At 43.5% G+C, this 27916-nt stretch overlaps 2 protein-coding genes across 4 annotated transcripts in view; one reads left to right on the forward strand and one right to left on the reverse strand.

Moving 5' to 3' along the window:
- The window catches only part of LOC594978 (coiled-coil domain containing 3), a gene marked incomplete at its 3' end in the record, with an annotated part of 30085 nt that extends 15176 nt beyond the window's left edge, over positions 1-14909 (forward strand). Inside the window, 4 exon segments of the mRNA NM_001030419.1 lie at positions 3676-3696; positions 5760-5770; positions 12899-12921; positions 14884-14909.
- camk1 (calcium/calmodulin-dependent protein kinase I) overlaps positions 14764-27916 on the reverse strand; it is a 97916-nt gene continuing 84763 nt past the window's right edge. For all 3 annotated transcript variants that reach the window (XM_012961081.3, XM_012961079.3, NM_001016269.2), the window contains 7 exon segments: positions 26840-26966; positions 25748-25823; positions 25493-25605; positions 24845-24923; positions 23829-23916; positions 22745-22877; positions 14764-16291 (listed from right to left, as the gene is read on the reverse strand). In XM_012961081.3, coding sequence (XP_012816535.1) covers positions 16188-16291; positions 22745-22877; positions 23829-23916; positions 24845-24923; positions 25493-25605; positions 25748-25823; positions 26840-26966 — 720 coding nt within the window. In that variant the 3' untranslated portion in view covers positions 14764-16187.

The following is a 27916-nucleotide window of genomic DNA, read 5'->3' on the forward strand; positions in this document are numbered from 1 at the left end:
TGGGGGGATAATAGCCTCTGGAAGGGCTGGGGCTGTGGGATAAGCAGGTATAGTAGGGAGAGATGGTGCCTATAGTAGCAGTGGGGGGATAATAGCCTCTGGGAAGGGACTGGGCTGTGGGATAGCAGGTATAGTAGGGAGAGAATGGTGCCTATGTAACAGTGGGGGGATAATAGCCTCTGAGAAGGGACTGGGCTGTGGGATAGCAGGTATAGTAGGGAGAGATGGTGCCTATGTAGCAGTGGGGGTAATAGCCTCTGGGAAGGGACTGTGGCTGTGGATAGCAGGTATAGTAGGGAGAGATGGTGCCTCTAGTAGCAGTGGGGGGGATAATAGCCTCTGGGAAGGGAGCTGGGGCTGTGGGATAGCGGTATCAGTAGGGAGCAGATGGTGCTCTAGTAGCAGTGGGGGGATAATAGTCTCTGGGAAGGGACTGGGGCTGTGGGATAGCAGGTATAGTAGGGAGAGATGGTGCCTATAGTAGCAGTGGGGGGATAATAGCCTCTGGGAAGGGACTGGGGCTGTGGGATAGCAGGTATAGTAGGGAGAGATGGTGCCTATAGTAGCAGTGGGGGGATAATAGCCTCTGGGAAGGGACTGGGGCTGTGGGGATAGCAGGTATAGTAGGGAGAGATGGTGCCTAAGTAACAGTGGGATAAATAGCCTCTGGGAAGGGACTGGGGCTGTGGGATAGCAGGTATAGTAGGGAGAGATGGTGCCTATAGTAGCAGTGGGATAATAGCCTCTGGGAAGGGACTGGGCTGTGGGATAGCAGGTATAGTAGGGAGAGATGGTGGCCTATAGTAGCAGTGGGGGGATAATAGCCTCTGGGAAGGGACTGGGGCTGTGGGATAGCAGGTATAGTAGGGAGAGATGGTGCCTATAGTAACAGTGGGGGGATAATAGCCTCTGAGAAGGGACTGGGGCTGTGGGATAGCAGGTATAGTAGGGAGAGATGGTGCCTATAGTAGCAGTGGGGGGATAATAGCCTCTGGGAAGGGACTGGGGCTGTGGGATAGCAGGTATAGTAGGGAGAGATGGTGCCTATAGTAGCAGTGGGGGATAATAGCCTCTGGGAAGGGACTGGGGCTGTGGGATAGCAGGTATAGTAGGAGATATGGTGCCTATAGTAGCAGTGGGGGGATAATAGCCTCTGGGAAGGGACTGGGGCTGTGGGATAGCAGGTATAGTAGGGAGAGATGGTGCCTATAGTAGCAGTGGGGGGATAATAGCCTCTGGAAGGGACTGGGGGCTGGTGGGGATAGCAGGTATAGTAGGGAGAGATGGTGCCTCTAGTAGCAGTGGGGGGATAATAGCCTCTGGTAAGGGACTGGGGCTGTGGGATAGCAGGTATAGTAGGGGGAGATGGGTGCCTATAGTAGAGTGGGGGATAATAGCCTCTGGTAAGGGACTGGGGCTGTGGGATAGCAGGTATAGTAGGGGAGATGGTGCCTATAGTAGCAGTGGGGGGATAATAGCCTCTGGGAAGGGACTGTGGCTGTGGGATAGCAGGTATAGTAGGGAGAGATGGTGCCTCTAGTAGCAGTGGGGGGATAATAGCCTCTGGGAAGGGACTGGGGCTGTGGGATAGCAGGTATAGTAGGGAGAGATGGTGCCTCTAGTAGCAGTGGGGGGATAATAGCCTCTGGGAAGGGACTGGGGCTGGGGATAGCAGGTTTAGTAGGGAGAGATGGTGCCTATAGTAGCAGTGGGGGGATAATAGCTCTGGTAAGGGACTGGGGCTGTGGGATAGCAGGTATAGTAGGGAGAGATGGTGCCTCTAGTAGCAGTGGGGGATAATAGCCTCTGGTAAGGGACTGGGGCTGTGGGTAGCAGGTATAGTAGGGGGAGATGGTGCCTATAGTAGCAGTGGGGGATAATAGCCTCTGGTAAGGACTGGGGCTGTGGGATAGCAGGTATAGTAGGGGGAGATGGTGCCTATAGTAGCAGTGGGGGGGATAATAGCCTCTGGAAGGGACTGTGGCTGTGGGATAGCAGTATAGTAGGGAGAGATGGGTGCCTCTAGTAGCAGTGGGGGGATAATAGCCTCTGGGAAGGGACTGGGGCTGTGGGGATAGCAGGTATAGTAGGGAGAGATGGTGCCTCTAGTAGCAGTGGGGGATAATAGTCTCTGGTAAGGGACTGGGGCTGTGGGATAGCAGGTTATAGTAGGGGAGAGATGGTGCCTAATAGTAGCATGGGGGGATAATAGCTCTGGGAAGGGACTGGGGCTGTGGAGATAGCAGGTATAGTAGGGAGAGATGGTGCCTCTAGTAGCAGTGGGGGGATAATAGCCTCTGGGAAGGGACTGGGGCTGTGGGATAGCAGGTATAGTAGGAGAGATGGTGCCTATAGTAGCAGTGGGGGGATAATAGCCTCTGGAAGGGACTGGGGCTGTGGATAGCAGGTAATAGTAGGGAGAGATGGTGCCTATAGTAACAGTGGGATAATAGCCTCTGGAAGGGACTGGGGCTGTGGGATAGCAGGTATAGTAGGGAGAGATGGTGCCTATAGTAGCAGTGGGGGGATAATAGCCTCTGGAAGGGACTGGGGGCTGTGGGATAGCAGGTATAGTAGGGAGAGATGGGTGCCTATAGTAGCAGTGGGATAATAACTCTGGGAAGGGACTGGGGCTGTGGGATAGCAGGTATAGTAGGGAGAGATGGTGCCTATAGTAGCAGTGGGGGGATAATAGCCTCTGGGAAGGGACTGGGGCTGTGGGATAGCAGGTATAGTAGGGAGAGATGGTGCCTATAGTAACAGTGGGGGGATAATAGCCTCTGAGAAGGGACTGGGGCTGGTGGGATAGGCAGGTATAGTAGGGAGAGATGGTGCCTATAGTAGCAGTGGGGGGATAATAGCCTCTGGGAAGGGACTGGGGCTGTGGGATAGCAGGTATAGTAGGGAGAGATGGTGGCCTATAGTAGCAGTGGGGGGATAATAGCCTCTGGGAAGGGACTGGGGCTGTGGGATAGCAGGTATAGTAGGGAGAGATGGTGCCTATAGTAGCAGTGGGGGGATAATAGCCTCTGGGAAGGGACTGGGCTGTGGGATAGCAGGTATAGTTAGGAGAAGATGGTGCCTATAGTAGCAGTGGGGGGGATAATAGCCTCTGGGAAGGGACTGGGGCTGTGGGATAGCAGGTATAGTAGGGAGAGATGGTGCCTATAGTAGCAGTGGGGGGATAATAGCCTCTGGGAAGGGACTGGGGCTGTGGGATAGCAGGTATAGTAGGGAGAGATGGTGCCTATAGTAGCAGTGGGGGGATAATAGCCTCTGGGAAGGGACTGGGGCTGTGGGATAGAAGTGTGGGAATAATATGGCAAGATGTTGACAGCAGTTACAGTTTATATTAGCATTACCCAACTTGGAAGCAGTGAAGTACAAGCCCCTTGTTAATGTGCATCCCTTAATGTCTGCACTGTGCTACAGGGTGCAGTTGAACATGAGTATTATACACCATACCCAGATGCTGATGTTGGCACACGCGGGTGAGGATACCAGTAACTTCAGTTTTTACATGATGGAAAGAAGTAAAGTAAAACCCCTGAAATGATTATTTCTCCCGTCCCTTCCCATTTGTGTTTATGGAAGGAAGTTACTGCCTCGCCAGGGTGGTCTGCCCTTTACCAATACATAAATAATCAATGGGATCATGTATTTAAAAACAAACAGTGGAAAACAGCATTTAATGGCCCTGGTGGGTATTACACTGGCGCTTCTGGGAAACGGGCTCTGACATTAACTAAAAGAAAAAAAACAAAAAAAAAATACAAAGCACCTTCTCGGGCAGCTATTTGCCCTGCGGTACAGTATGATACATAAGGTTGTACATATGGTTGTGTGCCTTGCAACAAAAAGTGTTGAAGCTTGTCCAACTGAACACATGTAACATCCATATGGTGACAGTGGGGATCATTTACTTTACCCCGGTGAGCAAGTGCTAGAGCCCTAAGTGGCGAAGATGTACTCAACTTAGCCACCCTAAAGAGACCAACTGCTTTACAGTATATTTATATTATAGATTCTTCAGTGAAAAGCCCTCTGTTGGTAGCCTGCCTAAACAAAAATGTCAAACTCCTCCCCCATGTCTGCCACTGACCCCGCCCACAGGTGACAGCATCAGAAAGTGTCACTATCAGGGGAGCAATGAGCCAAGGAACTGTCCTACAGCTTGGGGGTGCTGAGACCAGAGACTGTTGGGAAAACAGGAGGAGCTTTGATATAGGAAGGCACCACCAGAGTCTCCAGCACTAGCCATCTTGAAAAGACAATCCAGAGATACAGGAAAGAACAGGTCCCTGCTGTGCTTGGCCACGAAGAGAAAGGACTGACCAGCCAAGTTGCCAGATGCCCAGAAGGTAAATCGTGCCACTGTTGACAGTGTAGCAACACTTGAGACAAGCCCTGAGAGCACCCCAGGATGTTATCCACCACTGGGAAGATTGTTGCACTGAGGGGAACCCCATAGATTCTTGCCTTTAGAAGGACCAGCAATGTAGACTACTTTGGCTAAAATAAAACTACTCTGGGGAAGGTTGTGTTCTCTGTGAGTTAAAAGTGTTTCAGTTAGCCATGTATGAGCCATTAAAGTCTGCCAATTCATCTGCAAGCTCACTGACTTGTTTATGGAGCCAAACTAAAGCCTTTCCCGCCAATATCTGGTAGGAACTCCAAAGGTAGGTACATAAAAATGTACTGATGTGCTCAAGGTGTTAGACTGGGGCAGATACACAGCATGCCTAGGGGCGCTTCTATGCCAGTCCATCTCTGGGGTGATTGCTACTTATGGCACCATAGGAATTCCATGTACTGGATGACAGATTAACAAGCAGGTCAGATACAAGCTGTGTAGCTGCCTACGGTTGACTGATGTTGTACTGACGGCAAAGTTAAGGAAAGGCTACTCAGCCAGGAAAGGGGCCCACAAAATTTAGAACAGACGTACTCAGTACCAGTCTAAAGTTATTAATCATCCATGGCTTTTACACAAACAAGTTCAGGCTCACATTGTTAATTCTGCACCAAATGATTATGAAGACCCCTGTCTCTATTTATATATAAGAAAGGTGCTCCCTTGGGTCTCATGAGAGAAACAACCCCCCCTCTTACATTCCACTCAAACCACAGGAACCAACCTCCTGAAAGTCCATGGTGAAGCTACATCCATCAAGGCACTGGCGATAGGATGTCCAACTTAAAACATTTATTGATCTACAACGCTCAAGCATCTAAAGGTTCTTGGGTGGTGCTGGGATCATTCCAGAACAGAATGCATCCTGGTCAGAGTGTGAAATAGAAAATACTGTATGGATCTAGTACAGGGGCATCAGTAATATCCAGCCTGATTCTCACCCAATGCTGTTGCCACAGGCAGGAGAAGGAGCGTCTAGAGGTATATATGCTAAAAGAGTTTTTTGTTTTTTTTTAAACTTCTGTAAGGGGCATATACCTACCTAAACAACTTCACGTAGTGAATGCAGTTTTTCATTTTTTTTTTTTTAGTTGTCATTATGTTAGCAGTTTTACACTGCTTGTATCATGAATTTGTAAGTGGCCAGATAAAACACTGATGCATGAGGTTTCAGAGTTTCTGGATAATGCACTTCTAGATATTTTGCCTAATACCCGTGATTATACTACAAACTTCTAGCATTTCTGGCATAAAAAGCCAAGGAGCCCATGTGTAGTCAGCGTTCTAAATATTCGATTTGGCAAAGTCTTGTCAGCCGCAGGTTAGACAGGGGCTCCAATGGGAGAGGGTGACACAGTGGCAGTGGAAGGGTTAAGGTGCACAGGGTATCTAGCATCTAGTCATGTCTATGGGTTCCAGATGTCTCTATTCCAGGTAGAGCTACATAAGCCCCCGAGGGCCAGCCTTAGGAGAATTGTACTGCTTTGGATTTATAAGGGTTAATCTGGCTGTTTAGCCTCCAAATTGATCCACCGTGGTTTCCTGTTCAGAGAAACACCCAGTACTTATTATTGTGCATGAGTCGGCTGTCCAACCATTGGATTTACTGCGGGCTACATATAATCAAACCAATTTAATGTCTCATCTCTATGTTATGTTAATTTTCCATTTATTTTCTACCAGATATTAGGTCAAAACTCACTGTCTGCACAGAACATTCCTGTATAATTCCTAACTATATGTGGGAGCCGCCATGTTGTTTCAAGTGACTCCAACAGATTTCTCCGGTGCCTAGAGCAACTGGGAATGCTCAGCAAACAATTAGACTTCCTCGGATGCACAAACTGCAATACCCATAGGTACATGAGTCCAGGGTACCTGGTCCCCTCTGGAGAAGACCTGGTTGGCCCCATAAGAGGAAAAATCAAAAAGGAAAATGTGTGTTGGCAAGAGGTTGGCAGTTATAGGACATTACGTTCTGATCTGACAATTGGCAATGCCCCTCTGTGCCAGTTTCTGGCTAATAATGCATATATGGTAGATCTGGCCTTTGGAGAACAGAATAAAAAGAATAAAAGACACCAGACGGCAGATCCAGAAAAACATCATTTATACATATATATATATACATTTAGAAACATATTTGTCGGCAAGAAACATATTCCTTTACCCCCACCGCTGCCAGACGGGTTTACAACCGCTCTAGCAGTAACAGTATGTATACAAGAACAAGCAATAAAATAGAGGGGTTATTCTGTTTTTTTTTTTTTTTTTTTATTTTAACATTTTTTTTACTAAAAATCCTCATTAAACATGCTTGAATGAAAACACCAGGTTTCAAAACCAGGCAGGACCAGAAAGGACAGCTCTTTATATTGTACCCCCCTGTACTGCCCCCAAATCCCGGCCACACAGCCTCCTGCCCCAAGCGATAGAGAAATTGTTTTGGCACTGTGGCTATTGGATAGACTACAATTCCCATCATCTCCATGTAAGCTTGGCTGGTAGAGGAATGATGGGAGTTGTGTTACTGCAGCAACAAGACAAAGAATGGGCTGTGATCCAAATTAAGCCCTAGGACTTCAGGATGCCTCCTGGATGCAAATAATCTTTTTCCACCACAAAAGAACAGTTAAACCGGATCAGAATTGATTCCACTGCTTAAGGCGGCAAAGCACAGCCACCACTCCTCATTTGCCCCAAATCCACTGCCTTTTGCCCACTTACTATATATCTACTCTGGCTCTGAAGCTGGGTGCCAGTGTGGAACAGGGGCATTGGGTAGTTCCTACAGTGACTTACGGATAAAAATCTAGACTACTTCCCCTCCATGGGACTGAAAGATACCTTCTTTGCAATCCACCACCCTAAGGGCAGGGTTAGACTGGCCTGCTGGGGCACCAGGAGGAAATCTGTTGGGCCCCACATGCCCGAGATTATGGGCAGGCTGTGTGGTGCTGCAGCGCTAGGGGGCTGGAATGAGTTGGGAAATAATCTACTGAGGCAATTATCAGGAGCAGTGCGGTGTAAAGGAATGGCAGGCCCTTAGCTGGGGGGGGGCAGGGTATGGCTGGAGTGGTGGGCCCTTTGCTTTAGTCTTCCAGTGGGGCCCCACCTTTTCCAGTCCAACACTGACTAGAGGTGAGAAATGACCCTAAATCCCACCTGCAGACACTGAGAAAATGGCTGGATAGAAAGTGATTGCCACCGGAGGGGTAGGTGTCAGAGGGCAGTAAGTAGAAGCCTTTGCTTTGGATTCATGGCCCCCCTGCTACGCCCCTGTCATAGTTATATTACACCTTTGCCACAACATTAACACCTACTGCCCAGTTGCACTGGTACCATGGCAACTTAATGCTCATTAAAATGATCTGCTGATACAGGTAAAGGACCCGTTATCCAGAATGCTCGGGACTAAGGGTATTCCGGATAAGGGGTCTTTCCATACCTTGGATCTCCAAACCTTAAGTCTACTAAAGAATCAATAAAACATTAATCAAACCCAATAGGGTTGCTTTGCATCCAATAAGGATTATTTATATCTTAGTTGGGATCAAATACAAAGCACTGTTTTTACAGAGAAATAGGAAATCAATTTAAAAAATCGGAATTATTTGATTAAAATGGAGTCTATGGGAGACAGGCTTTCCGTAATACGGAGCTTTCTGGATTTCAGGTTTCCGGATAAGGGATCCCATACCTGTACTTGGTTTATGGATTACAAAATGAAAACCAGTACTTCCCAGCTGTTCAGCTAAAATGCTACTGCGTGCAATTGATCTTTCTGATTTGCTATTTGCCAGCACTGCTTTAGGCTTTGTACCCATCAGTGCTTTAATGGAGAACTATATGTTTTGAACAAAATACATGTGAATGCATGATTTTTTATCCTATAAAGAGACCTGTATATATCAGTCAGTATTGTGACATCATTTGAGTACAGCCACCATTTTGTAAGTCATTCACTGATCACCTGATCAGTGCAAGTTCTGACTGAAACAAGAAGTGTGAGAGAAACAGCACAGCGCAACCTAGCTTGTATGTGTGCCCTTGGGCTGTGTGTGAGCCCAGTGCCTCATATGAGCCAGAAAGATATTAGTGCATCAAAATTAAATTAAGCAATGGCACATACTACAGGTATAGGACCCATAATCCAGAATGCTCAGGACCAAGGGTATTCCAGATAAGGGGTCTTTCCATAATTTGGATACCTTAAGTCTACTAAAAAATCAATAAAACATGAATTAAACCCAATAGGATTGTTTATATTTTAGTTGGGATCAAGTACAGGTACTGTTTTATTATTACAGAGAAAAGGGAATCATTTAACCATGAAATAAACCCAATAGGGCTGTTCTGCCCCCAATAAGGGGTAATTATATCTTAGTTGGGATCAAGTACAGATACTGTTTTATTATTACAGAGAAAAGGGAATCATTTAACCATGAAATAAACCCAATAGGGCTGTTCTGCCCCCAATAAGGGGTAATTATATCTTAGTTGGGATCAAGTACAGGCACTGTTTTATTATTACAGAGAAAAGGGAATCATTTAACCATTAAATAAACCCAATAGGGCTGTTCTGCCCCCAATAAGGGGTAATTATATCTTAGTTGGGATCAAGTACAGGCACTGTTTTATTATTACAGAGAAAAGGGAATCATTTAACCATTAAATAAACCCAATAGGGCTGTTCTGCCCCCAATAAGGGGTAATTATATCTTAGTTGGGATCAAGTACAGGTACTGTTTTATTATTACAGAGAAAAGGGAATCATTTAACCATTTAATAAACCCAATAGGGCTGTTCTGCCCCAATAAGGGGTATTATATCTTAGTTGGGATAAAGTACAGGTACTGTTTTATTATTACAGAAAAAGGGAATCATTTAACCATTTAATAAACCCAATAGGGCTGTTCTGCCCCAATAAGGGGTATTATATCTTAGTTGGGATAAAGTACAGGTACTGTTTTATTATTACAGAAAAATCAATTTTCAAATTCTGAATTATTTGATTAAAATGCAGTCTATGGGAGACGGGCTTTCCATAATCCAGAGCTATCTGCATAACGGGTTTCCAGATAAGGGATCCCATACCTGTATTAGAAAGATTTTTTAAAGAAAAGGCTCAATTTAAAAGACACAGTAGGCTATTGTATGTGATTATTGAAATACCTCAGTAACGTCACCTGATTGAAAGTCTGAGTGATAACAGGAAATGATGTATCGGTGCTACTGCAGAACCACTAGGCGTCCTTTCATTCCCCCTGCCATTTATACTACTGCTACTGGCCACAGCTGTGCGACAACCATTTTCTATCACGTTCAAACCTCTTCCACATGTAAATCTTATAAAGACAAACCCGCAGCAGAACTGGCTCAGTTCATGAGAGGTAAAGACCTCATTCAGACTCAGAACCAGGTGATTATACTGAGATTTCATTTTTTTCTATCTCTGTCTCTCTCTCTCTCTCCCAGACCTGAGGGCAAAATTTACGCCCAAAACAGGTTGAAACATAATCTGCAGAATTCCGCTGGCATGCCACCAGGCCATTAACCCATTTCACAACTTCATCACTACTACACATGGCTTAAAGTCAGAACAACATTCTAGAGAAAGTCTTTTCTGCTGCATTTTCAGCAAAGAATAAACAATTTTGTCAAAGGCATTGCCAGATGCTATTAGAGTGGTTTTTGAAGGCTTTGTTAATGTTTCCTAAGGCCTTTGGCACACGTTGCTACTTGTTGTTGCTGTTCTTAATATTTGTGAGGTGCTTGTACAGCACCCACTATGTGGGAAATTACTGCCCCTGCTCCCAATTCATTCCAGGTAGGTGATCCGCAGTAGGTGGAGCTATTCTGACTGCACTCTGTGCTGTAGCCCTTTGTCTTTGTGCAAGGGAGAAGAGGTATTTTGTGTTCAAAAGTTATACTGTTATTAAATAGGAGCCCTAATGTACAGCTTATTTGACCATCTGAGCTACACTGTTAATATTGAGGAACATTTGACATGCCTAAAGGTGCCCATACACCTTCAGATCGGCTCACTTGCGAGCGGATATTCTCCCGATATCCCCCACCTACTGGTGGGCGATATCATGAGAATCCAGGCTAATTTGGTTGTTTGGCCCTGGAGCCAAACGATCGAATTATAACGACAGGTATAGGCAAAGATGCTTCGGGGACCGCATCAACAAGCCGATGCGGTCCCCGATCAATAACCTGCTCGATCAATATCTGGCTGATTTCAGATTTCGTCGGTAGTGCCCCTACAAGGGCCAATTAGCTGCCGAATCGGTTTAAGGGACCAATATCGGCAGCAGAATCATCCCGTGTATGGGAACCTTTAGTAAGGGAGCGTTGGGACAGGGACTTTAACCTAAGGCTTTTCTACTGGTTTTCTACTTGGGTTGATTGTATGACATTTTTTACTCACTGGGACCCCAGCACCCAAGCCACACCTTGTCATGGAGGAAATAAACATTATATTACAAAGGATCTGTTATATATGGTAACTGATATTCTTAGTAAGTACATTGAAGGCCTTCAACCTCCGACCCTCCTGTTATTATTGAACTGCAATTCTCAGCATCCCCCAGACAGCCTAAAGCTGTTGGGCAAATCTGGGAAGCTGTGGTTCAACAATGGCCAGAAGAGTGCAAGCTGGACATATGCAATTCTCACCCCCACCCAGCAGTGCCTTTCTACATTCAAAAGGGTCCTCTCCACTTTAAAGGGCACACATTGCCTACTTTTGTTCTCCAATCAGAAGTATGTGTTAACAGAGCCCATTATATCATTTTGTTCAGAAATAGGCTCCTGCTGAAAGCTGTGCTCTCTGCACCAAGGGCTCATTCTGGGCTCGGTTAGCCCACTCCTCCAGTGGGGAAAACACATTTTCTGTGATAGGCACCATTTTAATTTCAGCCCTGGTTTCAAATAATTTCATAAGGAAAAAAATATAAAAATAAAATATCTGTGTTGGATAAATATGATTACTCATGGAAGGGAAAACATTTTACAGCAAACAGAGCAATCCAACAAGAAGTAGAAGTATTTATGACTGTACCATAATGATTCTGTAATTAGCCCCTGTTTGTTTGAGACTGTAGGAGTTGGCAGTAAATCTTGGGCATAAAATATATTGCAAGAAAAAAAGAAAAGATTAATATTGTGTGGAAAAGATATGACTAAAGATATGAAAAGCCCTTCCAGCTAACCTAAATAAATCATGGGTTCCGGAGTACCATATAACAGGTTTTTGAATCCTGTCATGCCCCATAGACAGAGTTTATGGAAAAGAGATAAAAGGGACCTAGCGACCAAGGTTGTTACTGCAATAATTATTTAACAAACCCACACATTCTAAATAAATGAGTCAACGAGATAGCTGCAACCTTGTTTACTTTATTAGATAAGTGGTCCCCCCTAAAAATGGAGCAGTGGCTTATAGGCCAAGACCAGTTATGGTAAGGTTTGGAATGCCTATTTGCTACCCTAAATGGTCCTGAAAGCCTATCCTGAAGCTCAATTAGGTAGTAATTTTAAGTGAATACTTAATTAGTGCCCTAGATTCTCCAAGAATCCTGGGGTGGCCAAATATTTTAACTTGGGGGGGGGGGGGGCTTAAACAGATAAAGTCAGAAAATCGATGAATTATGCGGTCAAAGCAATAACTTTGCTTTCCCAAAGAACAACCAAAGTTCCCTGTAGCCTCAAGTTTCCTAACTTCAGTAGTAGCCATTTGGTGAGAACCCTTGGGCTGTCCAATGTATCTCCTGGTATAGCTCACCCTCAATCAGTAAAGACTTTATTACCTTTTGGTTTAGGGCCAGGAAACAGGACTACCAAAACTTGAAGAGAATATGTCTGTACTAAAACTAAAGGTCTGAATGTTTATAGGTACAACGAAGCAGAATGAGATTAGGGAGCACCCATAACCGCATCCCAAACACACAAATAAATGCCCAGCAGAGGAGGCTCTAAATTGTTGTCACATTTACGGCATCACACTCGCACATTTCTATTTGGAAATGCAAATTGGAAACACTCCTGAACACAAATTGGCTAACGAACTTCAGGCCGCAAGATGCTGGCATGTTTGGAATTCATTTCAACTGTCTAGAGCGAACTTAGTAAATGCACAACTAAATTATAGCTCTTGGGGCCACTAAAAATGGGTTTCTAAAAAACCACCCTTTCACCAAGATTCATATACTGTATATGTCAGTATTAATCATCAGAAAATGCTTATGTATGAATATAATATACATCATCTATCTACCAATGATCAGGGAATGTACAGAAGATAAATTCCAAGAGCTCAAATATCCAAAATAAAATGCCACCCTGCAACAGTTTATTTTTACAGTAGGTACAGAGGCTGTCTGCTTTGCTTATATCTTTATATTAAGTGGTGCTCCAGAAATTTCCTAGAATGAGATGAAAAATGGTGGACTGGGGATGAAAATGGGCTTTGGCTGAGTAGCAATCATTTTGTCCTTCTTCCCATGGTAGCCATTTCTTTGGGGTTGAGCTTGTTTTGTCCCCAAAGAAAATATACCAGTTTGTGGCAGTGACATATCTACTAGGGGAGCAGGCTCCCATGTGTGGCCTTTTAAGAGGCCACATCTCTAGCATGATGGGGTGCATAATCTAAAGAGGTCACTTTTTGCTTTGCAATTGTGACAAAAGGTTGTGACTTCAAGCCACTGAGCTATTAAATTATACTTTATTGAAGATATACAGTAAAACCCTGAATTTATGTTTGCGCATTTAACATTTTCTTGCATTACACTGCATCTCACATGATGTTTCCATGAAGGATCCACCACATTTTACTGCAATTTACATCAAATATGTTATGTTATACTGGTTGCCTCTTTGGGATCTGTGAATGTTATTTTCAGGGACACCAAGCAGCTGTACATCTTGTCCTCCAGTACAGCCTGTTGCCCATTCTCCCCCCCCCCCCCCAAAAAAATGGGGGGTTCTTCTGTACATGATATGACTGTATTTATTACTGTGGCCATAGAACATTGATTCTCTGTTTATTTGGACTGACTAAAGTGTCTGGGAAGAAGGAAAAGACAACCTTGGAGTATACAACCAATGCAGAAGCTCTGTTTTGTGTACAAAATAGGCTATGCCTTCATACTGTGCTGTCTTTTAGGCTAAATACACCCGAATCATAACTAGGGTATAGATCCCTTTGATAATCAAGCACAAAATAGGGCACGGAACAAATGAAAAGAACGAGAACCTTGTAGACATTTCACTCATGCTGTACATATATAGACTGACCTGGAATTCTGCCAGAGAGCAAATGCAGAAAAATAGTAACAAAACTGGGCCTGGACCATTTCTTAGCAATCTGCCCTTAATGTGTCTCAGTATTAGCACAGGGGCCCACGTATTATCCTCAATCATCCTGAGGGAATATATATTCCCTAACTACATCGCCTTATTTATCTCCGCAGTACATTATGTGCAGGTGCAATGAGCCATATTGGAGTAAGACTGGAAGTACCACTAGAGGTTGGCATGGGCACAGAGGTAAGGTAGCCCTTTGTTGTGATTGAGTAACTGTTGTGGCTGCTTTAAGAACCCCTGGAAGGGGCAGTGTCCCCCAGATCTAAGTTACAAACCCATACAGCAGATTCATAGTTCTTCTCCCCACTATGTTCTGCAGCAGCTGAGGTATTTCAGTTCAATAATCTGTAATGGCGGAGGAAGCCATCTTGGCTTCTACCTGAAGGTGCAGCCACAAATACATCTTTGAATTCGATACCATCGTACTTTGTTATCATGTTTTGCCAAAGGCATGATTTTCCACATTCATTCCAAAACTAAGTCTTCAAAAACCAAAAGTTCTTCTCACTTCTATTCAACTGAAATGTCTAAAATGATAGACCCAACAAAGGCTAAGGTACCTAGCCATGAGAAGAATGGGTCCCTTCTAAAACTAATTAGCTAAGAAGTGGTGTGGAGATTATTGTAATAGTAAAATGTTTTTGTGTATATTACTATATACGTATCGTAAAATGTAATTAGGACTTTTTGTGTTATCTTTATTCCCTGTTATGTATGTTGCCATCCAGTCAATCCCAATGTAAAGTCCATTTCTGGCTCTTCCCAATTCTATTCTTCTAATAAACATATTTAGACAGTATGAAACTTGGCCTCCCAGGGTCCACCAGAGAACCTGACATCTACCAGCTCTGTGGTAGAATAAAAGGGGTGCAATTTGTCACATGGTCCCACCAGGGCCTGGGCCTACAGGGAGATTCCTCTGTATCATGGCAGGCCAATCAGACCCTGTATTTACAATCTAAACCATAAAGCATAAATGGATTTGTGTTTTTTATTTTGACAGCAAGAAAGTAGATAAGGGTCTTCTCAAAAACATAAGAAACTAGGAAAATCACACATTTTACAACATTATCCTAATGACTTAACACTACCTTAAGGTAAATAAAAAAATGAATTAAAAATGAGAATTTAAGCAGAAATTCACCTTTCTGAGCCACATATTATAAACTGTATGGTTTCTAAGTAGGGGGAGCCTGCTGGGAGGCCTGGAGGCATCACGTTATACCCCTGAGTGTTCCCTCTCAGCGCCAAGAAGTGCCCACTAGTATAGGCCTCCAGTGAGCCAATCGGCTTATTAATAGCTGCCTCGCACACACTGCAACGTCTACAATATGGTGCTTGGGTATTTGGCACCTAAACTGGGAATAATCACCTCTTTAATTAAGGATATCGCCTCATACCTGATTTTGCATTATAAAGTCTTTAATATATCGGCACCTGGTATTCAGTTAGGATCAGCACATCAACTATTTCCAAGATGGACATTGTGGGGTCATTTAATACTTGTAGGCATCACTCGATCACTATTCATATTATGATTGTAATGAGGAAATTCCTTTAGCAGTCACCACCAGTACCACACAACCAATTTTGTTTGAAGTGTGTAAATACCCACAATGCCATACAGAGCTCTGGGAGAAAGAGCTGTCCGGAATGATATTTAGTCCCGTTTGCCTTTCTCTGGCTTCCACAATGCAATGCGAAACGCACTGTGTCTAAAACCATTTTTTTTTTTTAGGACTGGAAGAACAAGTACAAATTTCAACAATTCCTGCTGTCACTTACACAGTAAAAAGAAGTCCTTCACCCCAGCCTGCCTTAGCCCCCTATAAAAACAATAGCATAAATTGCTCAGTGTTTGAGGTTTCCCTAAAAAGCTTTTCTGTTAAAAAAACGTCTGTCTAGCCCAACAGGGAATCCTTTCCAAAATGTCAGGCGTTCACTCCCTATACCAGAATCCAGAACCATAACCGTTAGAGTTCATGGCAACCAGCCAATTAAAACAGCAGCAAGAGCCTTAAAACTCAAATCTTCACCTTAATACAGAAAAATATTAGACAACCCTCCCCCCACACGTCATACAATGAGCAGGCAACATGTTACATATGAACAATAACAACAAGCCTTTGTCTGTCTCTAAACATCTCCTCCCACCAGGCCTGGTTTATCCAATTAGATGTACTGTTATTAAGAATAACAAAAGATAATAGAGGCCTGCTTCTCTCTCTGTTTCCTCTCTTTTCCCCTCGCCCTCCCCCCATGTTTTTACATTTTTAAAATAAGGTTGGCCTGTCCTTGCTTGAAGGTCTGCCGCTCACAGGCATCTAGTCCGGTTGGACATCCAGCACTGGGGCCTGCTCTTTCCAACGACACTGGGTTCCAGAAGCCACTTCAGCAGGCCCTAAACTCTGTTGGATTGTGCGCAGTGTTGGGTGCTATAGGCCAACGAGTTGTTTTCAGAGGATTTTGGAGAACAGCAGTCTTGACAACTCTCCGAATGAGAGCCTGGAAAAAACAAATACAACTAAATGAGAACAGGCTTCAGTGCCAAGAAGAAAGGATTCCCCAATAGAAAAAGGAAATTTCTACCCTGTTTTTATGCAATGCCATATTTATGTGAAACCCTGCCCATGATTCAACAAAACCATCCACTCCCGCCACAAGCCCTGTCCCCTTTGTGGCCTGTGAATCACACCTTTGTGTCTTTTGGGGCCCCCTCTGCCACAGGACCCCTTACTACAGTACCCCCCTGATGGCAGCCTTGCATTCTGAGACCCTAAAAATCTTCTGTATCAACAGACCAATGACATACTTAACCAACAGGATTTTCTGCTAGGTCCAGTCTATATCAGAATTATTCCCAACCAAATAACAGAAGGAGAGACCATCTATGGGCCAACTGATCTGCCAACTCACTTTGGCGGCGAATGTCTCCTCTGGGGTGTGGGCAACTTCAGGCCAGGATTGAAATGCCTTGTTTTTAGATTATATGAGACAATGCCAAGGAACCTATAAATACCTGTTTATAAAGAGCCATAAAATGCAGTATATTCCTAATGGAGGCCAGGGTTAGATATGGCATGGAAAGGGATTTTAGGTCCTGTCGGGTGTATAATTTCTATATAAACAGAGTTAAACAGATCACATCACCCTCACAAAATTCCGTAGGGCCCAGAAACATCTAGTTAGGCCACTGAAGAACATATTAACTCTCATAGAAAATGGAAGACACCGTTTTACAAATGCCTCCATCTGATATTAAAATTAAATATTAAATGTCTTCCAAGCAATGGAGCGGAAAAATACATGCCTGGGAGAACATCAGCACATTCTAGGCACGGTGAATCTGGACTCATATGAAAGGGCAGCTCCATTCTAGAACCAGCAAATACTTGGCTGCATTAAAATGCTGATTTAAAAAAGGAAAATGGATAGACACCAAAATACTGTATATCCCAAACAAATTAATTTAGCCCAGATGTTTTAAGTGCAAAACTGTCTGGGAGGCTTTTGATCGGTTGCTTTGCAATTTGGCATTCTGTTCCGTTCACTGTATAATGATAACAGGCTGTTGTGTATCACTGGAATGGTAAAAGCACAATTGGCTCTCTCATACTAATCCAGGGCAATGCCATGTTTGGCTCTCCGACTGTGGCTCAACTCCATCCCAGGGTGAGCCAGAACTGTAAAATAACCTTTTTACTGCAGATATTTAAATGCTGTACTTTAGATCCGGGGTTTGTTTTCATTCATCCATCCACAAAGGCTGCAACCACCACTAAGAAGTCACTCGAGGGCAAAATGCTTTTAAAACAGATAAACAGTGAGCAGCTAGTGATAATGCTTTCTATATAGATAGGGCTATCTGGGTCTCTACAGAGCAGGGCAGCAGTTGTAGGTAGAACAGTTAAAGATCCGTAGGTTGGGTTCCACAAAGCCTGTTTTGCCCCAGGTCCTGTTACAGATAAATATGGCACTATATTGTTCTTTTCCAACCTACTACAATGTAAATACACCAGCGATTCCCAAACTGTGGGGCTGGGCACTTGAGCAGTTGCAGGGGGCTCAACGTAATATTTGGGGCAAATGCCTCTTTGGTCAGAGTGATAATTTGCTGTACAAGATATTCTTGGAACTGTGACTGTATGACTGATACACTGATATTTTCTTATGTATCTGTAACTTTGTTAGGTTGGAGCACCAAGGGAGTTTGACCTAAAAATGCCCAACAACCACTGCCATTTCTTTCTTTGGCTTATAAGTGATGATTATCCAGTTTTCATCAAGGTTTATGCTGATAGAGATGGCTTTTCTGGCTCAGAAACACCTTTTTTGACCATTTATGTGAATAGTCCTCTAGTGCCAAAATGGTGCACCATTATGCTTAGCGTCCAGTTTTATCCATGCAAAAGATAGCATTGTCCTACTCTAGCAATAACCTTCTTGTAGAGCTTTGAAGGTTCTAATGCTCTTCTAGATCAGTACTTTTTTAGACCTTCCATGCAGTGGGCCAAATATCTGCTATTTCACATGTTTGAGGACATGGATTATTTTAGAACAGAGAGGTCTATGGAGATTTTGGGAGGCAAAAGCAACTCTTAAAGGGCCACATATGGCCTGCGGCCTTCCAGTTGGACAAGCCTTGTCCTATATCAAATACAATGTTTTTCTGTCTTGCAGAACCTTTCTCTAGAGGATCTGAAAATAGACAAAAGCAGTGAACAATTTCATGTTTTGGCATTCACTGCACACAGTGTAAAGCCAAAAGGTTAGCCAAGGACGGCAGCTGAGTAAGCAGAACAGCATTATAGGCGATATATGGAGTTACTGTATAGACAGACCTTCCCAGGGTAGGGAGACTTCCCTTCTCTCAGGGTTTTGGAATTTACAGGGATCATGTCAAGCCGATACTCCCTTTGGGGACCCCTTAGCACTCAAGTTCATTGTACATACTGATGTGAAACAAGAGCATGACACATCTGAACTGGATCAAGATGTCAAAATGTTTCCCCTTATTTTATTTGATTCATATGTCAAGGAAAGCTGGACGGCTAATTGCTGGCCTTGAAAAAAGCTAAATTATACCCTATTTATAAATATGGTTTAGCTGCAATTTATTTTCTCCAAATTATACAGTATGAGGCTAAACTGTGTGCACAGAACATTCCTTCTCTCACACACACACACACACACACACACACACACACACACACACACACACACACACACACACACACACACAGATATGTATTTATATATATATATATATATATATATATATATACACACACAGTATATATACTGTATACTATATATGGTGTCCCTTTGCCTTTAACATATTCTGTAGCTTATAGTATGCACAGAACTCTCTCTATTGCTGTATCTGTATACATATAAGCAGTGGCCTCAGAGTAGGTGCCCATTTTTACATTTCTGGCTTTGGAAGCACAGAGATGCAATTTTACTTCAAGCAAAGCCTCCTACAGGGCAGCAGTCCACATGGGGCTACCGAATAGCCAATCACAGTACTTATTTGGCATCCCCAAGGGACTTTTTTATTTGTTTTGTCACTCAGAAGGTAAAAAGGTTGGGGATCCCTGCTCTAGACTCATCCAAGGGGTTTAAACTACAAATGATGAATGGGGCTGTTATCAAACCAGCTCTCTGTATCAAGGCTGAACAGCTTATGGCTAGTTTAAAACTTTCTAAAGAACCCACATCGGCAGCAGGTTCTATTATACACTAATCCTGCTCGTATCCTATCACCTTCTGAACAATCAGGTCCCGTTGAGCAAAACTGTCTAAGAACATGACATGTGCTCCAGCTGTAGCCCAATTGCACAGGCCTGCTACATTCCCCCCTTCCATTCCCTAGAAAGAGCAGACTGTAGCATTCCGGAACACATGGAGATTAATGTTGCGCAGGTGGGAAACAGGAAAGATATGCTGCCATACTGCAATTATTCTTCTATAAGGATGCAGCAGCTTCTGGAATGGTCTGCTGGACAAATCTACAGACATTAGTCTTTCCGTCCTCTCCCTTCTGACAGATATTTTTCTTGCATGAGACTAATGCTCACAGACAGGATGGAGAGAGACCTCTCAGAACAATAATATTAGTTAATATTATGTAACTGCTGAGGTGCCGAAGCCCCAGATGTTTTCCCTCCACCACATGTGATGAAGCAGACCACAGAATTTTCACTGATGTCAGCATAATGCTGTGAGCTGGAGTTGTAGTTCATAACAAATAATGGGGGGGGGCACTGAATATTTGCCTTTCCAGGGTAACACATATTACTCTGCAATCCTGCCTGGTATTAGGAGATCTGAGCGACTGGCTGTGGGTTGCCAAGCCTAGGGCAAACGTTGGACCTGATTTGCTCATGTTGGCATCTATAAATGTCACCGGAATTACACTATTACCTCATATTTCTATCAGAGACACACAGAATCCAGAATTCGACAGACGTCCGAGATTTATTGCATGGTCCACAGAACCAGTCCAGTCTAATACAAACCTATTTTATTATTTGATCACCCAAAGTCTTTAAAGAAACTGGGCTTTCAAGGGCTAGAAGTTTGCTTCAGCTGGACTGAGTTCCTGGCATTTTAGGCTCACAAATTGCTGAACACAGGCCCAAATTAAGTATCGGTATGTGATGGCTTTGTGCAGCCCATGGGTTTTTCCAGGATATCCAGCCCTGGTGCCATTTTTAGTGAAGGATTTAAATCAAATGAAATTGTGGATATGTTGCTCCCCTAGGTCCCGCACAACCAAGCAGCAGTCACCAGATTAGATCTAAAAGCATTCAGCAATATGTAAAGCTGGCAGCTAGTATAGTAGATAGAGGTATTTTGCTGACACAAAGGGCATCACCCAGTGGTGCAAAGTAAAAAAACATTAAATATAAGTCCCTAAAAGGCAACAGACTATTGCATCTGTGGTCATAATTGCTATCAAAGTATAGTGGCATTCCCCCTCTCCATGAGATCTTGGGGTGGTCATACACTGGCTAATACAATCAAGAGGCCTTTGGGTCAATGCATACTGTGGCCATACACGGGCAGGGCCAAATATAATCATTAAGGGCAATGACCCAAATGATTTGATCTCGCAGGAAGGGAGTTATTGCTCCACTTTCTACTCTACCTTTTTATGCACCGTGCCTCCACCAAGTGGGAGGATGACTATCCAATAGGATCTCTGGATGATCTATCCATGCAAATACATCTATGTAGCCATTTTCACTCTTGGAGTAATAAGGGAACTGACTACCATTTTGGCTAATGGTGGCTGTGTCTGTATAAATATATTTAAAATATCTAACGGAAGGTCCGGGAATGCACAGCTATTTACATACCCAACCATGGGTGATACCCTCTGTTTGAAGCGTGACATTTAGCTCTGCCCATTCTGTGGCTAGCCTAGAATTCCCAGCTAAATTCCAGTAATAGCCGCCAAGCCACAGGTTGTGTCTGATCTAAGTGAAGCTTGCTCACTGTCAACTAACTGTTACCTCTTCGTCCGACACTCAAGATTCGTGCCAACAGTCCCTGCTGTGGACCTTTGTCGTTGGATTCCATAAATTCCAACAATACGACCTCAGTTCCTACTCCAACTGCAGCTGAAAACAGCACAAGGGTAAACAATCCCCAATTTGCCAATTTGGTTTCTTGCCCATGAAAGTGGAACCCGAGAAACCATAAGTTTCCATAAATCTGACAGGTACTAGAGCATTGGGTGAATCCATCCCATCTACAAATCTCTGAGGGTAGGAGATTGATAGGTGGTTGGGTAGAGTTCCCCTTTAAAAGAAAACAGTGGCAAAATCACTAACAATCACACAACTGAACAAGCTGCCATGTTTTTTATCCATTAGTAAATGTAAGCCAAATATGCCATATTATAAGCATTATTCAGTTCTAAATAAGCAGCATATTGAGAAAGGCCAGCGTATATATATTTTTTGGGGGTTATTATATACAGTGTGTCAGGGTTAAGTTGTTGGTGATGAATCTTTGTAAGAAACTTACTGCCTGTTAAAAGATTGTTTGTCACATGTGGGAACCCTGATCCTTTCCCTCAGATTGCATTCATTATAAGTGAAGATGCTGCCATTTTTTGTGGGTAGGTGGCTAATCACTTGGTTTGCCGTTGCCCTTAACAAGAATGGTAAATGTGCAGAGTTTGTCTGGCTGAGGATTCTGGGAGTTTAAGTTAACAACAGCTATAGGGCCCCAAGGGTACAGTGATATCCTGGTGTGTACCCCCAAAATCCCCAGTTTCATTCTTTCATTACAGAGTTCATTTGAAACAATGCGCAGTTTCCCTTTGATGGTGGTTATTTATTTATAGAACTGCAATATCCTGTTCTGTGTTAGAGTGCGACCGTGTGATTGGATCCATCTGGAGTCTCCGAAGCGAAAAAGCAGCATTTGTGTTATCCCAAGGGAGTAATAAACTCGTTTTTAAACTGCTTTATTATAGAAGTCTGTTGCATATCCAGAGAGGTGATTTGTGGGCCCTGCGCTCGACTAATGACTGCTGAGCATCAGAAACAATCAAAGACCCCTTGTGGAATATATTGAGACTTCAACATCATTAAAGGGGAACTCCGGCTTCCAAACCAAAATGTGTTAAAGAGCCCCACACAACACAGAAACCCCTAATATCCCTATCCCTGTAATCTACTCCTTCAAAATCTATGAATAAATACCATTTTTATATGCTTAAATCCAGCAGCAAAATAGTACTTCTCTTTCTGCATCACTTGAAATCCTGGCAGGGGAGGAGGGACTAAAACACTGATGTTACAAACTGTAACAACTTCTCCACAGCTTACAGGCAGCATGCAGGGACAGACGCAATAGGTCATGGCTACTGATGTCTGGACATTAGATTTATGTGTTTATACAATTCCCTTAGTTTCACATAGAACAGAAGGTTTTACTCACCATGGTTATCCCCTGGCATAAGAAGATTGCCATGGCATGGGCTAGTGGGTGTGGTCTGACCGGGTCCTTCTTGGCTTGTGCCCAGCTGTAACTTTCTCATGTGGCGTACCACAGCAGTGGCATTGAATGCTTGCTGCAGAAAAAAAACAGAGAGCCCGTTACATACAGACGTTATTTCATGTATTTACCGAACAGGCCCTGGCATTTCAGGTACACAGTGGCCCACACAGGCTCGATATGAAGCACCAATCACATAGCAGCTTACAGTTTCTGTGGCCACAGCAACAAATAATGGTAGGATGTTGGCATAGAAGGAAATAGGACGGGTTATTATCCCAGGCAAAGGGTTAACCTCAAATGCCTAGTAAATCATCATTGAGTTGCATAGGTCCATGGGGTTCAGACATTATTGGGGTTATAAAGGGGTTGTTCACCTTAACTGAATGTTTAGTAGGGTGTAGAAAACGCTATTTCTAAAAAATTTGCACTTGGTCTTCATTTTTCATTATTTGTGGTTTTTTAATTATATAGCTTTTTGTTCAGCAGCTCTCCAGTTTGGAAATTCAGCAGCTATCTGGATGCTAGGACCAATTTAACCTAGCAACCAGGCAGTGGTTTGAAAAAGTGACTTGCAGAGTGCTGTGCCGCCATGTTTTCCCTACTCCCCCGTCTCCCATGTGACGCCCATGGGAGCAAGCGCACTGTAGTACATCTTGGGCACTTACTGTGCTGCACAAACACTGGTACAAGGGAGACCTGGGAGTAGGGAAATCGTTGCGGAATGGATTTCTGCTGGGAAGTAAAAGAGATAAAAGGCGAGTTTTCATTTAACCTCTGAAATACAAGCATGCGTAAAATGCAGGGAGTTTCTGTAACGGGGCAAACGATTTCCCCCGATGATACTATTTACAAGCCCAGTGAGTAATAAATAAAGAAAACATATCTAATTAGGAGTGATGAGTTGCTGGACTAGGGCAAGCAGTGCCAGTTTTACTATATACCCCACCCCAAGGCATAAACAGCAAGGATCAGGCATCTAATTCGCAGGGTCACAGCCCGCTGGCAACTGGTATAAAAAACCCACCTTCCATCTGCTTTTGGCAAAATTTTTCCTGATTTGCTCGCTGACTGATTCATGGATATTCTTATCCAGTGCAGTGTCCCCAGCAATCCTGGAAGGAAAACAAAAATATGGCAGCTTCCGTATCCAGCACATACCAGTTCTATTCATTTCGTGCTATTGATTCTCAGGGCCTGTTTTTTTGGTAAATAACTCTGCCCTAGTGGGCACTGTCGACCTGGACATTATCTCCCCCCAGGAAGCATGAACACTTTCCTGCTGACCTCCCCCATCGTGCCTAGGTAAGTATGAACTATACACACTGGGGTGGGGTGGTTGGGCGGCACACCCCAGTCTGACCCCAGTTACACAAGCACTGTCACAGAAACAACTGGCATCCTGTACCCTTCCCAATTTACTAGGACCCTGCATGAAAACCCTACAATAGTGCTACAATAACAATATTTTCTGTTTTTTTCTGCCCTAGCCTTTAGGTAAGACGGCACAATGGTCCCCAGCAGGAACTACCATGTCTTTCATTCTAGAGCAGTGTTCCAGTGTTGGACTGGGATGCCAGGTGCCCACAAGAAAACCCTTTGACCATAGACACACTCCACTCCATACTATTTTCCTCCTCTCCTCATTCTCTTTATACTCTTAGTCTTTTCTTTCCGTACTATAATCTATCCTTCCATCTACTTAGTCTCTTTGTTCCCATACAGAAATAGGGAATGACCAAAAAGGCCAAATAGTTATAAGCAAGAGGGCTCACTGACACCTAAGCCCACCGGGAGTATTATCTTGGTATCCTGACATTGTCTCACAGTAATGGAATAATATAGTAATAAAGGAAAATAAAATTAGGGTATCGGCTATAGATCTCATGCAAAAGAGGACACAAACATGATTTAAGAAAGATTCCATAGGGGACAGATGTTGTGTTCAAGAGTTACACACAAAATCTGTTTATTTTGGTTTTTACAAGACGTCTCCTATAATGTATGTGTCTGTATATATAGTTAATTGGCAGGGGACCTTACCATGGATGTTGCAGGGCTTGGTCACATGTGTTGCGCTTATTTGGATCCTTTTCCATTAGATGCTGGATGAAATCTTTGGCTGAATTAAATAGTAAATAGAAATAACCATGTTTATTCTTGCACTGAACAGTTAGCTTTAACAACAATAATACTGGGTATAAGTATCAGTCTGTATCATTTTATGGGTACTGCACTGGCCCAAGCTTTGCCCCATTCTCCCCCCAAAAAGATTAGATATTTTCCAATCATGTTGCCTTTTTTGCACACTATACCCAAGGAGACAAAGGGGTGCAAATAAGTCTCTCAAGCTGCATTCGTAAGGACTGGGCTATCTAAGAGCGAAGACACATGGAGCTACTTAGTAGCAGCTACTTGCCATGGCTACTAAATGCCAGAAAATACCCTAGAAAACCCACGTAGAGAAAATTATCAGTAAATGATCAGCATTGTCTGTTTCTGTAGCCACTACAAGTAGCTGCTACTAGTAGCTCTGTGTGTCTTCACCCTAACTGCCCTGTTTAGTGCTGTCAATCATGATATAGGTTTCTGACAATCTACAAGCTACGTATTTGTACTGCTATGCTATAGGTTGGCGTGTTAACTAAAATAAGATAGAAATGATCATTAAACCAATGGATCCTGTGATACCTGAATCGGAGATGTCGTCCCAGTACGGCGAGTCAAACTCATACTCGGCTTTCAGAATCTGCTCAAAGAGTTTGGCGTCATTTTCATCGTAGAATGGTGGGTACCCGCACAATCTGAATAAAGGTGATAAGATTTGATTTAGTCTCTTCAGATGTGCGACGTACAGCAGTGGCACAGGCTTGCTTTCCCTTACATACCCCCCTGCCCCAGTGGGTGTAAATGCCCTTACTCATATTGTAGTGGTGCAGTACTTACAGTATGTATGCAATGACACCAATCGACCAGCAATCCACTGCTTTACTGTAAGGCTTCTGAGCCAACACCTCCGGAGCTGGGAGAAATAATTGCAAACAGATAAGATTTAAAAAAACTATAAATTGTATATTCAAGAGGTAATTCTTCTAGTAAAGGATGGCTCTTTGGCTGTTCATAACACAGGGGAATTTAGGGTACAGGGTCCCAAGGTTGAAGTTTGTGTTCAAGTCAAAACAAGAGAAGCCAAATCCCCAAAACCTTGATCAGTCACCCATCATTTCCTTGCCTATTTATCTTTCCGATTCCCTACATAATTCTCTTTGGCTTTTTATTACGTAAATGGACTGTATATGGGACACATATAATGATTTACATGGTCAAAGTCATCACTATAGCAATCAGGCCAGCTAATGATCCACATCATGATGAATTCAGTGGCCACCCAGAAGAGCAAAGTGCACCAATTTATTTAAGTCTGTGTGTAAATGTAAACATTGGAAACCTGAGCCTTATACAATATCCTATCCCCCAAGTGAAAACATTATTCCATTGGTCCGTGCAAATAAACTATTTGGGGGATTATGTAACAAGTGGGCCATAGATTGTGCCAATCCTAGTAAGCCACAGCAACCGACATGGGCATAATGAAAGAGGATGCAGTTCCTGAGACTGCTGGGGGGGCCCAGAAGTTATAGGGGTGCCCATAGGGGCACTAACCAATAAGTTGTTTCAATACATGTTAATTAATAATATATTCCTAAAGTTTAGGGGGGGGGGCCTAGTAACCAGTCATTGACTTATTACCTCTGAGAAAACAATTTGATAGCAACATTTAGTTGCCAAGCAAGCTTTTCATTGGTTGCTATGGGTTACTAGGCCTGGAGAATACTTTGCATGTATTATTTTGGCTTTTTGGGCTTTCACTGCAGGTAACAAACAGCATTAGAAGGTAGAGGGCTGGTGGGAACACAACGGTGAAGCAAACGCCTTGGGCACCATGGGCTTTAACTACAGACAGCCTTTTTATTAGGCAGAGTAAGCGAAAGCCCTAGGTATTTCTACATGCATATTGTCTCGTTATAAGGAACTTACCAACATAACCTGGGGTGCCGCAGGCAGTTGACATTACACTTCCAGACCCTTCGATTTTTGAGAGGCCAAAGTCACTGATCATAATTTTGGAATCTTCGTCTATACTGTAATAGAGCAGATTCTCCGGCTAAGGTAGAAACAGATACAAAAAAATTGTGAGATGTCAGTCATGGAGAGATCTGAGGAGAATGATTACCTGCTCTCCTAGATACCTGTGAAATTCAGCTTGAAGGTCACTTAGGGTGGGATATGACGTAAACACTTATTTGCTCGCCCTAGATATTCTTGGAACTATGACTGGATGGCTGATACATCAATGTTTTTCCTACATATGTAACCTTGGACCTGCAAGGTGAGCTAAAAATGTAAAACAACCACTGCCTAATGGTGAACTGTCTAAGGCACTGATCCCCAACCAGTGGCTCGGGGGCAACATGTGCTCACCAACCCCTTGGATGTTGCTCCCTGCGGCCTCAGAGTAGGTGCCAATTTTTTCTGGCTTGGGGGCAACTTTTGGAAGCACAGAGAAACAGTTTTACTGCAAGAAGAGCCTCCTGCAGGCTAGCAGTCCATATGGGGCCAATCACAGCCCTTATTTGGCATCCCCAAAGAACTTTTTTCATGCTTGTAAGGCTCACCAACACTTTTTACATCTGAGTGTGGCTTACAAGTAAAAAAAAGTTTGTGGAACCCCGGTGTAAAGGTGGCCATACACGGGCTGATTGTAGCTGCCGATATTGGTCCCTTAGACCAGGGCTGTCCAACTTCTGCGGTGCCGAGGGCCGGAATTTCTCTAGCATACATGGTGGAGGGCCGCAAATGAAAGCCAGTTTTGGTCACTCCCCTTTTTTGAACCACACCCACTTCAAACCACACCCATTTTATCACAATGGTGGTAGTGCAGCAAAAACAAAAATGCTTGGTCCTTACTGCGGGGATATCAACCGTCATATATGAAAGAATTATATTATGTCATATTTAGACACACCCTTAAATCCATATGCCTCCTCCTCCCCTGTGGATAGCACAGCAACCCCCAGCAACATAATACACACCATAGGGGCCATTTAGTGGCTG

This window comes from Xenopus tropicalis, chromosome 4 (assembly GCF_000004195.4).
Source record: "Xenopus tropicalis strain Nigerian chromosome 4, UCB_Xtro_10.0, whole genome shotgun sequence".
Classification (NCBI taxonomy): domain Eukaryota; kingdom Metazoa; phylum Chordata; class Amphibia; order Anura; family Pipidae; genus Xenopus; species Xenopus tropicalis.